The sequence below is a fragment of the Mycteria americana genome, chromosome 8, assembly GCF_035582795.1.
Source record: "Mycteria americana isolate JAX WOST 10 ecotype Jacksonville Zoo and Gardens chromosome 8, USCA_MyAme_1.0, whole genome shotgun sequence".
NCBI lineage: Eukaryota > Metazoa > Chordata > Aves > Ciconiiformes > Ciconiidae > Mycteria > Mycteria americana.
The window spans coordinates 31988792-32004538 of NC_134372.1; the positions used below are offsets into that span (position 1 = coordinate 31988792).

General features: G+C 36.7%; 1 protein-coding gene across 5 annotated transcripts in view; it reads right to left on the minus strand.

The window, feature by feature from the left end:
- Positions 1 to 15747, minus strand: part of CHD9 (chromodomain helicase DNA binding protein 9) — a 102371-nt gene that overhangs the window by 48645 nt on the left and 37979 nt on the right. For 3 of the 5 annotated variants that reach the window (XM_075510626.1, XM_075510627.1, XM_075510625.1), the window contains exon 5: positions 9307 to 9644. In XM_075510626.1, the coding sequence (XP_075366741.1) occupies positions 9307 to 9644 (338 nt within the window). Of the gene's footprint in view, positions 1 to 9306; positions 9645 to 10509; positions 10692 to 10870; positions 11131 to 15747 lie in introns of those variants that run through there. The other 2 variants (XM_075510628.1, XM_075510630.1) reach the window with 2 other exon arrangements.

Below are 15747 nucleotides of genomic sequence, written 5' to 3' on the forward strand. Positions count from 1 at the left end.
TAAGAAGCAATTAACATTTCCATTGGTTTACAATATTTAACCACTAGGTATGTTCAGTGGAAAGGTTAAAAAAAAGTAAAGAAAACATTTTCCACTCCCATATTTTTTACTTCTCGTATGAAGTGAATAGCACTGGTGAATGCATGTTGAAATTAAGCTGCAGTAAGCTCAATCACAGATCTGCTTGTTCATATTGCTGCTTCTTCAAAAGTAAATTCTGGTCCTCAAAGCCCTTGCTTTTCATTAGGTGTTCTCAGATAATTATTCCTTAGAAAACATGTTTCATAAGTGCAGGAAATAATTTCAACAACGAACATTTCAAACACTGGTTTTCCTACTGTCTTCAAGAGTAGTTTGGGGTTTTTTTCCCCCCCTCACTTTTCAATCTCTGATTAGGATTTTTTTTTTTTTTTTTTTTTTTTTTAAGACTGTTGGATTCTCAGGTATTTGTCCACTGTGACTCTTTCTGGTGATGGACTTGGATAAACCACTTTTTCCATTTTTATCTCATTTTGTTTCATAGAGTTTAAGTGTTACATTAGCACTTGTCAGCTAATATGTCAAATTAGTTAATATATTCCAAAGTGACACAGACAAGGCACACTGTGATTGAACTTCTGAGCTTGTTGTTCAATGGAATTGTGGATGCTAAAATTTAATATGGATTTAAAGGAAAATCTGGTAAACTTAAGGGTGAGAATTTCTTGGAAAACCATTAAATTTATTAAGCAGTAGCTATCTCACAAAGTTCCTAGTTTGCATCTTTGGAGTTTGGGAAAATATTAAGTATCATATATGTTTTCCCTGCTCTTAAATTCTTCCCATTGCATCTGCTTCTGGCCATTGCTGGAGAGAGGATACTAGGCTAGATGAAACTCTGGTCTCATGCGGGTATGCACTCTTCTAAACTTTTCCCATATATTATTAAGTGCAACAAGCTGTGCTGATCTGTACCTGTCCCTTGCTGATCTTTTCATTGAAATAAATGGACACAGAACATATTCAGTCCAGTGAACTCACGTGATATAATTTGTAAATTATTATTTTTTGACCAATAAATAAGATCCCAAGTCTTCTCTTTGATTTAGAGCAAAGGCTTTAAAGGCCTAATGCATGTATGGCATTGTCCTGGTTTTGGCTGGGATAGAGTTAATTTTCTTCCTAGTAGCTGGTATAGTGCTGTGTTTTGGATTTAGTCGGAGAATAATATTGATAACACACTGGTATTTTAGTTGTTGCTAAGTAATGTTTACACTAGTCAAGGGCTTTTCAGCTTCCCATGCTCTGCCAGGTGCACAAGAAGCTGGGAGGGGGCACAGCCAGGACAGCTGACCCAAACTGCCCAAAGGGCTATTCCATACCATATGACATCATGCTCAGTATTATAAATGTGGGAGTTGGCCGGGAGGTAGTGATCGCTGCTCTGGGACTGACTGGGCATCGGTCAGCAGGTGGTGAGTGGTTGCATCACTTGTTTTGTGTCGTCCCCCCCCCCCCCCCCAGTTTTGTTCCTCTCTCACTCTCTTGTTGTTTTCCTTTTCATTACAATTTATTATTAATAATTTATATTTTTTTCCTCTTTTTCCCAATTATCAAATTGTTCTTATCTCAACCCATGAGTTTTCTTACTTTTGCTCTTCTGATTCTCTCCCCCATCCCACTGCAGGGGGAGGGTGAGCGAGTGGCTGTGTGGTGCTTAGTTGCAGACTGAAGCTAAACCACGACACAGGCACATTGAGATGATTGTGAATGTGATACACATTTTGATTTTTAAATGAACAACAAGACTACTAACAACAAAGAACAAGGATAACAATGTTCTTTCATCAAATAAGTGTTGAGATGTAAGACAAGCTGGAAGGGGCTGCTGGAGGACATCTGGTCCCTACTCAAAGCCAACTTCAGAGTTCTTTTACATTGCTCAGTCCAGTCAAGTTCTGCTTATCTCCAAAGCTGACACGTCCCTGGGCAATCTATTCCAAATATTGATCCTCTTTTGTGAAATGGTAGATTAAAATGCATCATAAATGCATGCTGCTATGTTAAGGATTTGTATCCATGCAACCATAGTTCATCCCCATTTCATGCACTACTGCCTAATATTTTAGGCTCAGCTTCCTTTTGGATTCAAGAAGCACAATATTAAGAAAGGCTGTGACTACTTTACTACGGGTTGTAGTGGTATCCATTGAATAGCAGAGGATTTTAAGCATCTTCTGTTGTAGAACATGGGCTTTATTTTGTGATTAGACTGCTCTAGCTACATCTTTCCTTGTGCATTTTTTCCTCTTGTTCTCTGTAGTTGTAGTCCCCCCTTGTGTTCACCTCTTGCTCTGCTCTGCAGTCTTATACATAATACTCCATTTCTCCATCTGCTTTTGTGCCTTGTCTTGATCTTGTATTCCCTACCCTCAGTACTTCTCTTCATAAGCATCTCCCTGAAATTTTCTTAACATCTTCTCTACATGTTGCAGATCAGAATGTTTCCTCCTCTATATGTGGATATGGTGCCAATTAAAGGAATAAATGCAGTTTCACTTCTTTCTGATCCAGTGCCCAGAACCACAATGCTCCTTGCTATCAAGAGCTGCTGAACGACAGTATGGTGCTGAAGTCATGCATTTCTATTAGTAAAAATGCAATCTGCTCATATTTTGGCCAAAAACTTCTAAAAAAATCTGCTATGTGAAAACAATGATTTTCAGAAGCTTGTAAACTGGATCAACTCTTGTGAATATTTTTCATTGAGAGAGCAAGTTCTCTTGCCAGTTTATAAATTTCTGCATGAAAGCATAAAGATCCTTGGCTAAAATTCCTTTTTCCACCCCGAAACAAACTGTTCTGAACAGAAACCATCTATTCTTTTTCTATGAAAGGAAACAGCATACTGTAGACACAGAATAAATAATATCACTAGACTCCATTCCAATTTCACTTTCTCTTGCCTTTTTAAAGTGTTATCTTATTACATAACATCTAGAAATACTGTAACAATTAGACAGTGTACATTTCTTCAACATATATTTCTTCTTCTATAACTACAAACTAAAGATGTTGAGAAACTTACACCAATGGAAAAGTTTAAAGAGAAGCCACCTCATGAGCCATTATTACTTCTGATCCCTAGCACAAGACTCCTAACGTGGTTTAGATCCACAAAACTGAAAGACTTAAAATATCGGCAAGACCACCAGGAACCATTATTTGAGGAGCGTTGCAACTTCTTTCTTATAAATTAAGAACCAGTAAGAATCTGCTCCATTCCCCTTCTGTTTGATAGCAGAGAATGTGACAGAAGAGTTGTCAGCACTTTGAACAGCTTTAAAATTATAAAGAACAGTTTTCAAAGCCTTCCAAGTGGTGAACATGAGGAAGTATCAGAGAGGAAAGAAAAGAAAAACAGCAAATATGTATTAGGCATGGAAGAAATGAGAAGTATTGCTGGGCTTCAATGCATGCCTTTAATACATCATTTTACTTCAATTCTCCCAAAACAGAGAAACACCAAGTAATTAATTATTAGTGTCCAAAGCCACCTCCCAAATATTTTTAATTTGTAGTCAAAGCACTTTGTTATTATTACTAACAATAAAACTCCTGTGTTATCAACAGTATTAGTATTTCTTTATCACTAAAAACTTAGCTAAAAATCTGATCTATTAGCAAAATACAAAGCAGATATTTCCTTGACAAGATAGCAGATCCTCTTGGAAAGAGAGTTAAATTGGTGGTATAAAAACAGTTGCTCTTTATTTATTAAACATATGCTAAAAGGATAATACTAACACACTAATATTAGCCACTGTCTCCTTTCTCCAGTTATCTTTCAAATTAATAACTTTTGCATTGTGCACAGATTTTTAAAACACTCCTATAGTCTTATTGGAACCAACAGCCATTTCAAGCTCATACGACACTGGAATAATAATGCAAGGGGACAAACAAGCATTTAGTTATTTATTCAATAAGACAAAACTATTTTGCATGCATATATTTTTCAGTAGAAACTTAAGATTATGTCTCTTAGACCCAACGTACGTATCAAAACTAGAATCTGGAAGCAGAGAAAACTTCACCAAGGAGCCACAGCTCAGACATCCCAGAAGGATGATCAAATTTGGAATATGTGCCATTTCTAATCATGACAGTAGTTGTTTATGATCTAACAGACCTAACAGAACAAAAAGATTGAGATCTCTTCTCATTGAGCACAGATCTATTAGCCAACGTTTGCCTGACTTACACAAAACACAAAAGACAACTCACAATGTCTGCCTTCTAGGAAATTCACTTCAAGTTCTATGCATTTAAACTTAAATGATACAGGATCAGCATAACAGGCGAAACACTTCCCTTCCACCCCTTCCCTACGTCTCCTGTTGCTAACTGAGTCTACAAAGGGTTCAAATCATCTTAACAGTATCATATGAACAAGCTATCATATAAAGATTTTTTGTCAGGGTCTTGGATCCTAAAAATGCTCCATCTTGTAAACAGTACACGAGACCTACTTCAAGGCAACAAGGACATTCACTCATTTGCGTAGTGAACAGGATCACATAGGACTTGCTGGATTCATTATTACATAATTTAAGGGTTAATTTAAAAAATCCACCATTGTTCTTTTAGCACATGAAACAATACAGCCATTTCTAATAACAAGAAACAGTTTTAAACTTAAGGACTACTACCTTGAATCGAGCTTCTGTAAATCAAATTCTTCTGGAATCAAATAAATCTGGGGGATTTATTTATCTATCTGAACTATGCAGTGATAAAAAAAATGTCTTAAATGTAGTCTACTGATATTGTCCTTTACATCACCAATGCAGAGCTGCTGCTTTTCATCAGGGCCATGATATTTAATTTTATGTTTGAGTAGGTGGGAATACATTGAGAGCTATAAAACCTAAATGCCAATCTACTTTTTTGAACAGAATGTTCACAAATTCCTAATTCTTCTATCTTTCATATCAAGTGGTAAGAAGTAGACTTCTTAGTTTAAATATGCATCACCTTAAATGGAACAACTAGAATTACAATCAGTTAGAAAAAGCTTATAAATGGAACTAAGTTCTATGCAAAAATATTAAGGATTTAAATAGATTCCTAAACATCAACACACCTTGGTAAATAGCCATATGAAAAGTGGTTCTGCAGTCCTCAGAAAAATAAGTAAGTAAAGTAAGTTAATTTTAAAGAATGGACTTCATCAGTAATCAATGCATAAAGCAAACTGGTTACTTAATTTGGTAACGCTAAATACAATACACATATGTTCTTCTACTTCTAATAATTTCTGTCATACCCTTACAATTTTCTTGGTAGTAAAAGAATTTAGTCATTTATCTTCACCAATGCTTATGGCGCAGAAACTTTACTAATTACTGAATCCAGTTCTAAACCATTTGCCTGAAATTAACAGGCATTATTTCTATGACGTCAACAGGTCAGAGGATTAAACACCTCAATCCCCACCTTTAGAAAGAAACTACAGCCTGCCTAGAAAGTAACTGCTAACAATTTATAACTAGCAATGATAAATTGAAAAGAATCATGATATAATTTTTTTTGGTACATGTAGATCTCATAGGAATCTAAGGATCTAAGGAAAATGTAAACAGTTAACATGAAGCCCCCGAAGACATACCAATTGTGTTGAATTAGGGGGGGGAAGGACTGTTTAAAAATCATCCCATCCCCTAAATTCCCTGAATTAAGACACAGGAGTTAAAACTTGGAGTAGCCCTCATCTAGGATCATTTCAGTAAAAGCTGTATTGCATTACATTCAAAAGCACACTTTTTTTTTTTTTTTTAAACAGATGGCTACCAGGCAATTTTATCAAGGTCTGTTCAGCAACTAGTGTTCCAGCTCTGCCAGATCAGCGAGGCAGAGTATCTCATTTTCACAGCTGGACAACTGTGTACCTCCGTAAATCCTCCTCAAGAGCGATACAGGACATCCTACAGACGATATGCTACACAGACAGGAGCCTTGTAAGATCCCAGCAAAGTTTATGATCACAATCTAAGTAAGTTTGCTGTTTGAATGCTGGACTAGAGAAGGTACAGTTGTGCTCATATTGGATAGGCTATGTCTGATGCTAGCAGACATGTGAAAGATCAGATTAAAACCATTCTCCAAACACTTCTCAAAAAAAAGAAAACCAAACCCAATATATTTGTTGTTAGTTTCTGCTCTTTCAGCTCTACACCAGCCTGCAAATCGAACAGGAGGAACCTGAAACACAAGTCTGACTTCGTATCTTCTCAAATACACATAACTCCACACCACCTCCCGCACCAGTCTGGCTCTCAGAATCCAAACTGAATCAGCATATTTAACAGTTACTGCAAGTTAAGTATGTTTGCTATAGAAAACACTGAATGAAGAGAAAGATATTCATCTGGGATGGACATATAGTGGAACTCCTTCTAAAAAGGAAAGCCAGATGCACTCAAATAAATCCTCCACTACTGTTAAAAAGGTATAATTAGCTTATTCTTTTTTTACTGTAGACCTTTATTGGTTGTAAGGTTTCACTCGTGATTTTATTGCATCTAGAAGAACTACAGTTGACAACAGTTTGTAACAGTTGGAAATTATTTATCCTTTGAATCATGAGGGGACTTTCTACTGTCTTCAGCTTTTATTTCCTGCTTAAATGGCAAGCAATGTCATAGATACAACTTCACTATTTTTTTTAATAGTTTTTCTCCTTATTGAGTAAAAAAGAAAAAAATAGTAATTTTTCTCTTACAATTTTAAACAGATCTCAAAAATCCTTATTTCCAAGAGAAAACCAAAAGTTTTCATAGAATTGAGGTTCTCCCTTCCCCTTCTTGCCCAATAAAGCACTTGTCTTCAAAAGGTCTTATTTTAACATGGTAAAATTTTCTCCCAAGATTCAGTAAGAGTTTGTTTTATTTTAAGATAAATGAGCAAACCAGTGTAGCAACCCACACATTTAAAACCCAATCCTATTTTGACATAACAAGAAATATTTTCCTAAGAATGTAAGATAAGAAACCTTTAGAAGAGTTGTTTAGCCTTCTAAAACCCTTATTAGTTATTGGATTTAATTCTGTTCTTAAAACAAATTTTATTGATCACACAATTTTTTTAACCACCTTTGAAAACACAAGTATAGCCATTCTATAGTAAATATTCTTATAGAAGACCAACAGTTATATTTGCATAGAAAACAGAGTCTGGTAGGACTATTCTAAAAAAAAAAAAAAAAAAATCAAGGCCTTCTTGCAATTACTGCTCCTCATAACTGCTCTAGTATATTCTTTGCTAAACAGTTAATATTTTACGTGTTTATATACATAATATAAAATAGTGCTAAAAACATAACACATAAAGCTGTTTGGATACAAAAATGAAGTATGTGGATGCCTCAAAGCATTTGATTTGCTGCTCTCCATCAAAATACACCGAAATTCTGTAACATCTGTAGTATGTGGCTCTAGAAGAGTCTCTTCACTGCTCTTTTAACAGGATCCAACTGCTAAATCTTTAGGTGTGAGTCCCACATACTTAAAGCAATACCTGGCAGCATGATTAAGTTAAGAGTGCTACTGGGGCATTAGTTGATTAGTGGTAAATAATGGGGAGGCAAACCTTCACAGCTCAATGCAAAATGATGAAAAGTTGACCATACTTAATTAAATGGGAGTCTCTCTACCAGCTTCAGTGTACTTTGGATCAAGCACAAATATCATGGTTAAAGAAATAGTTTGAGAAACGTCTTTTTCTCAATTGACACTGCCTCATGAAATCTTGAAAACTGATCCTAACTGATGTGCCCAGCTAAGCGTTTCACGAAGACAGAAAACTGAATGCAGAAGTATAAATCAAAGGTAACAGCTCATTTCACTTTTCTGATTAAAAACAGTAAAAACATGGGAACTACATAGTAAATCATAGGGATGATACTTTGGCAAGTTTTCTTAACTACCCAAAAGAATGAATAAAAAGCACACTAAGGGCAATTCACATAAAGTGTCAGGAGACTGACATTAACTAAACAACACTGTAAGTTTTCTGATTAGACAGACAGACAAAATGTCTGTTATAGAACATAAGTAAATTCAGAAACATAAAAGTGAAATCAACTTTGGAAGTACACATCCAAAATCCCACTTTAAAACAAGATGGAGTAAAAAAAAAAAAAAAAAAAAAAAAAGGAAGCACCATACAGTGTGCTAAGGAGTATTATGAGCAGCATTCATATGCCAATCCATAACCAGAAGAGAAAGAAATTAAGACCAAGAAAGTTCAGGTTAAGAATCAAGTCGAGTTTAGAGCAGTAACCTTTATACTATAGGATAACTTCTCAAGGAAGTTGTTTACTTGGAACATGTAAGAAAAGCACTGATCTCTAGAAAAAAAATGAAAATGCAGAGAAATGGGCTGATTAAAAGAACAATTCATTTCTGCTCCATATACATGAGAATATACAGGTACATGAGACAATTAAATTTGGAGAGATATGCCACTTAATATTTCTGTTACTGCAAAAAACATAGATTTAAAAAATAAAAATCAGACTGTAGCTAAGATTTCCATTTCAAGTCCTGACTGACATACTTAATATTAGAAGTTACACACTTTCCTTTAAAAATATACAGGAGAACTAGGTTAGCTCTAGTCAGAAGACATGCCACCTACTGAATCCCTTGGAGCGTTCTAACATGTAACGTCTTCTGAAAGCTCCCTACCCCAAGGTATCCACCCAGCTTGACTCAGCTGAGTCTGAAAAATTTTTAAGAGGGCAGATTGAATTGATTTGACTAAAGACTACTAAGTGCTTAGAATACAAATTTTCCAACATGCACCTTCCTTTTGACACATGGTATCTACAAGAATATTCACTTGCTAACAAGTTCATTAAGCTTCCAGCTTCTTTCTATGCACTTTATCATGCACACTGTATTGAAGATACATGCCAAAATTGAGAAAGACAGCATTTATAATATCAGATAAACTTAATTTGGAGTCGGAACTGATTACAACACTAGATGAAAGATACTTTGGTCTTGTCTATGCTTCAAAAGTAAGTATAGAATAGTTTAGGATATGAATTTAAAATAATTCCTTTCAAAAGGACAGTCCTACAATGATTTTATCTAAAGAGAAAACAGCATTCTTGTTTCTGAATGAGAGTCCACACATGGACTTAATCAGAAAGAATTTTGTGTAGGCAGTGGAGGAGAAAATTTTATTATCTGTAAGCAGTTTTCATTTTAATCAAGGATTTACAGTCTGAAGAGAAGCAAGACATTTTAATCTACTTACCCAATTTTTGTTTTCTCTTTAATTTTGGATGAGGAACCAGTTTTCGGTTTTTTGCTCTCCTTGTCCTTTGGTTTGGATTTCACTTTTCTACCCTTCTTTTCCTCTTTTCCTTCAGCTGAAACACTGGGGAAGTTTTCAGGACTCATTACTCGTGGAATGTTTCTCTCTCCTCTCTCTTTCGCTTTTGCAATTGCTTCAGATATTATGCGATTTGCCTTCTCTTGTTTACTTTCCGAGTCTGCTTTTTTCTTCTGCTTCTTTTCAGACATTGCCCTCACCTGGGTATTCTGCAACTTAGTATATGATCCTGAACCATCAGTCTTCTTGGAGGAAGGAGGCTGTAGCATGAGACAAAAAGTAAATAAAACCATCTTATTTTAAGAATAGAAACATTTCTTGAAAGAAAAAGTGCAAATGTTTTTGATCTGGATACGCATTTAAAAAAATTTAAACTGGCAGGGACTCACTCAGACACAAAAAAGAAGGAATTCTGTTTATACCACAGAATGGCGTGGGTTTCTGAATAACTACATCGACTGTGGGTTTTAAACAACCAATCCACGTACTGAAAATCAGTAAAAGGTGTCTTTCTAAAATTCTCTCAGCCTTATTTGCAGCTCTGTAGTTAGAGACACTGATCCTTAACCTTTCAGGCATTCCCATACATTTGACACACACCTCCAACATCTCCAATAAATGTTCTTCTCATAAAATCTGAAAAAGCAAAGAACTCACGAAGGTAACAGCATCAGTATTTTGCCTTTGGTAAGATACCAGGACCACAGATACCTTAAAGCAGACTAAAGATCTACAAGACTAACTCAGTTCTAAACAGAACAGATGCTCGAACAAAATCAAGATTAAAAAACAGACAAAAGATAAAACCAAAACTACAATTACATGGCTCTGTATTAATAAAAAAAATCAGAAAGCAGTATTTCCTTTATTTAGATCAACATAAGGTCGGTGCCTTAGTTAGAAAATGTACCTTGTTTCTATTTTCAGGTTTTTAACCACCCTTTCATAGACACAGAATTGTTTACACTAAGAGTGCAACATTCAGATTATCAGCCTCTCTTTAAACAGGCTAGAAGACATGTTTTTGCTTTCCTCCCCTCCCCCCTTCCCCTCTGAGGAATGGAAAGAATTTCCTATTCAAACAGACAAAAACCCCAGCAGATAACAGTTATGTTACGTTCTCACCCGTAAATGCGCCTCTGCCTACAGCATGAAGAAAAGCCACCAGGAATTTCCAAACACATTTTCTGGCCAAATCCAGCGCACTTCACTGGATACATTTTCTATAGGTGCCTCATCAAAGGCTTAACAGCAGCGCTGCAGCACCGGGAAGGAGGCAGGGTTCAGGATCACTCTCTAAAATGCCACCTTAAGGCCTACAGGCTATAACAAATAACCAAGACCCGAGAAAACAGCAACAAGCTCAAGATGGCGATGCAGCACGGCTCCCGCAGCAGCAGCCAGTAATAAGGAAGGTTATTCAATCCCATTAGCCTTTTAGCCCAAAGAACCCCTCCTCCTCCCACTCATTCAGGCTTTCACTTACCCTTCCTCTTGGCCTCTTCACTGAAGACATTTTTGGCGTCAGACAAAGGCTTGCCCTCTGCTTTTTCAGCACCCCAGGCAGTGCTCAAGAGAAAAGCATTGAAAGAAGATTGCTAAATGGCCTATTTAGCGAGCTGCAGCCAAGATATGCACAACCCTCCACAAACACACATTGTGATTTATCAACATATTCCTCCCCTGGCAAGTACACATCCGCTGATCCTCCAGCTCAGGTATGGCAAGGGCTGCCTGCCTCCCCTCCAGAGCGGGGTTTCAACAACAGCTGTAAGCAGATAGCCAGATTCCAACAAAGCACAGAAAGAAATGAATGCACAAAGCATCAAAATGCATCAGCATGAATATTAGAGATGTCGTTAAAAATACTGACTCCTTCTGCGGAAGTAGGCCAGCAGATGGTGCTACCCGTTATTATTCCATTAGACTCTGCAGTTTAACCCCCAACGGACTGCTCTTCCCTACATGTGGTACGGGCATTAACTCTTACTTCTCCACCTCCTGCAGTACTGCGCCCATGTTTCTTCGCTTGGATGGAAAATCGTGGGAACTAAGCGTTTTTCTGTCTTAGACTTCAATTCGTGGCAACTTTGTGGTTCCAGTTCTCTCATCAAAACGGGGCCAGGGGACAGCACAGGAGGACAGAGACTAAAATCTCAGACTGTGGCCTCAAACATATTTTGCTCTCCAATATACTTTTTTTTTTTTTTTGCATTGAATTCATTACAATAAGCTAGCAACAGTAATTGTATAAGCATTTGCGTACAGACTTCCCTGCTTCCCACATAAAATGGAAGAACTCCTTAACTCGATTTTATCCCTCCGCTCCCTGCCCAGACCTACGGGACGCTTTGCAGTGAAAATCTCCTCAATTACATGGGACACAGCTACATGGTAAACTCCTCTTCATTCCAAGGTTGTTTTAAAGTGCTATTTTAAAAGATCTGTCAAATTTTTAAATACATATTGTCAACATATCAAATAAAACCAAAAAGAAGATACGATGGGGTTTTTTGAAAGGTTATTAAGAAAACAAGAAGCTTTTGACAGCACAGCTCCATCCTAGCAATACCCTTTACTCTCAGAAGCCCATTAAAGAAGAATGATCAGGATTTGATTTCTGTTTTGCTTAATATATATTTATACTTTTATTTTGTGATACAATACATGTGTTTTTCCATAGAAAATTTAAAATACTGCAAGGAATTTGAGATTGTTAAGACTAGGCCTTACACTTAGTCAGAATTTTACTTCTATTCAAGATTAATTTCAAAATGAAGTTCATTGTCCATTGAAAATACTAGTGGTACCAATACATTAAATGGATTCTTTTCTTAACAATACCACTTAAATTCAAAGGTATTTCTGTAAATATGCAGCTTAATCACAAGGACAATTATTAAATTTTAATTTTAATTTTGAGAACTCTAGCCAAGATGCTTCTACATTATAGTTACAGTACCTATAACAAATTGCAGTGATTTACATTTTATGGTTATTCTTTCATAACTTAGTAAAAATGCTAAATAATGTACTATTTTGCATTTTGAGATCAGCTAAACAAAAAAATATTCCTAATGTACTCTTGGTATAATTTCAGCTCTAAGCCACATGCTACTAAAGCCAGTATGGTTAGAGGATTTTTAAAAGAAATTGGTATGTTCTTGAACATTCCTGGGCCAGAAACAAACAAACAAACAAACAATTAAGTGGGCAATATAGAAATGGTGGCTTTTTCATAATTCTTTTGCAATAATCTTCCCAGGTATTGTATTACTTTTAAAACAAAGTTTCTTGCGCTACATTTCCTCAGAGCTCAAAGCTGCTTCCCAAGTTGTTCCTCAACAACTTTTACTACTTTCTTACTGTAGAATTGGGAATATGCTGGATGAGGCTACTGTATATTTTAATTCCTCAGGCTGACCCTCTGCTTCTTGGTCTATACTATTGCTTCTGTTTATAAGTTATGTCTCCTGCACTGCACAAACAGTAAGCTATTTGTTAGAAAACCGAGAACGTATTTTTTTAATTTTGCTATGACATTTCTCACCATATGGAAATGACATTCATGAAGATGCAGGAAGGCACCAGCCAGCCATTCTAAGCTAAATAAAGCTGTAATGAAACCTTCATCAAGGAAGTCACCATTGTCACAAAAACCAAAACTGGAAAGCAACACAAGTGTTTTGAGATTAGAAGAACCAGAAACTGTGTGTTATCTGCGTGTACGTAGCAACGCAAGCAACAAAAATCATCTAATTCAGCAGAGGTCTTTTATTCTGATAATCATTTCATGCTTCCAAAACACATGTGGCTATAAATAGTTAACCAGCTATAAATCATCATGCACACTGAAAACAATTTCAAAAGCTACAGAGCATCTACAACAAAAAGGACAAAGCGTTTTGCCAAGCCAAAAATACCCCTCCCCCTTACTGAGAGGGGACACAGATCAAACATCCTAAAGGAGCATACCCTTTGGCCAACGGCTTACAAACCTATTCCATCTATCAGCATTAAGAAATAAATTCTTAACGGACAAACATATAGGAGAAGGTGGAAAGGAAGACCCTGAGGCAGCCACGTATTTAAAAACTGAAGATTTTATTTTGAAAAATATATTTTTACTTTTCGTGGTTGCAAAGATAATCAACCAGATATAACTGAACGTAAACCAATACAATGTTGTCTTGAGTCTGCACAGAGAGAGCTCCAGGGTATCTGCTGCTGCTAACAGCTTTGCCAAGCAGCAGCCGAGTGCAATGAACAAGCCTCCCATCAGTTCCCTGCTGCTCCCCGCAATCCTGTGGGCAGCAGGGAAATTGGCAGGAATCACGGCAATTCCACGCTACTGCTGCTGCCTGCAAGAGCCATTAACAGCAGCAGGTATAGGCTGTACTGCTACTCACATGGAAGAGCTAGCCCTAAAAAAAAATACTAAGGGTGGAACAAATACGACAACAGCTGTAGACTTCCCCACATATGCCCTGATTCACAGCAGTCAGGGGAGCATCTTCTCTTTGGCAGTATTCAGAAGAATTTGACGTGCTGTCTTGCAGGAGTAGAAGGTACACTACACATGTCTGAATGATATCTTAATTAAACTAATGTAAAAGCAATCAAGTTACCAGACAATATCAGGAGACAGAATCATGACAGCAGTCTTCCCAACAGCTAGCAGTACTCTGCTGAGTAGGCTTTTCATAGAAAAGCATAATCCAACATTTTGTTGTGGGTTGTGTAGGACATGCATTTCAAGACCTTCACTGGCATAACAATACTTCCCACAGCAAGGACAAACCACTATCCTCAATGCTTACAGACATTGCTTTTTTTCCCATGAAAGCCTAAAGCCATTTTAATTTACTCCACAACAACTTAATAGTTTCTTCACATCCTCTGCATGTCACTACAAAGGAAGCCCCAAGAAGAAAGTAAGTTTACCATAGAAAAAAATTCTATCTCCTAGAAAACCCTCCCAAATCCTGCCTTATCTGTTCCATAAGTAAAACACTGCTTCTACTGTAAGAGCACCTTTCTTACAGTAGGTACTGCCATTCATGGGAGAGGAGTATTACTTTCAATTCTGTGTGTGCACAGAATCTTTAAGACTAAATATCTCTCCTGAGTTGCATCCATTCTTGATATACTCTAAGGACTGGTAATGCCTTTCCTTGGAATTTTAATGAGTCACACATTCCTGATTTAATTATATAAAGCACTTTTTTTAAATAATGATTTTCACTTGTGGATCTACTCATCCAAACACTAGCTACCACTAAGAACTAAATTATGACCCTAACTAGTCTAACAATAGAAAGCTAAAGTTTACATTTGCAATGCCTTGAATGACGCTTCTACTGGTAGTAGTACACACCAGCAGGAAGGTGCACATACTAAGTACCATATGCCTCAAGAGCATAACAAGCTCTTGCTAGTCTACCAGGTCCTCAGGAAAATCAAGATGACCTTGACATCAACTGCACTGAAAGCAGCTAAAATTAGCCACCTGGAAACCTGATCTTCATGCATTACCACATCATCTTTGTCCATGTTTATTACTAAACAAGGAATGTCTTTGTGCATGTCAACTCACCAAAACAGTATCAATATCACAACCATAATACAAATAAATTAATTGCATAACTTATGATAATCAATAGTTTGGGTTTTTTGTCCAAATTAGCCTTTCATTTTTTTTTCACATTATAGTCACATCAAAATTTGAAAACTGCAGTGGCTTTTAAGCTGCTACAGTGAAAAATCTTAAAGGAATATCCATTCATCATTTGAATTATAAAATTGTATTTAGGAATGCAATTTTGAAAAAAAAAAATGCATTAACTCAACTCAGTGACTTCTGAATTCCATTCTAGTACTCCGAACTTTTTTCCTCTAGAATAGTCTGCATAAATAACTCTTCTAGTGATTTTTAATGGCAGTTTTATAGTAAAAAAGTGAATCTGTTAAAAAAAGATAGATATGAGCTCACACCCTTGACAGAGTCAATCTGGAGAAGATTCCTTATAATATGAATGCGTGTCACCCCACATGCATGCGGAAAGGAGTCTCCTTTGCTGAATGGCAATCCCAGCAAAAGAAGTGGTTTTCTTTAGATGACATACTGAAATAAGATTTCCATGTTTAATCGAGCTACTTCTGCACAACTGATGGGAAGATGACCTAAACATACAACAGGGTTTCTTTTCTCCAGAAAAGTGCCCCTTCCCCCCCCCCCCCCCCCCCCTTCAGAGCTCCTTCTGAATTGCTTTTTATTTTCTTGTTGAACTGTTGCCCCACACCATTGGTTGGGATTGCTCTACAAAGCCAAGAGCAAATGAAGATCCATGGAGTTCTATCAGT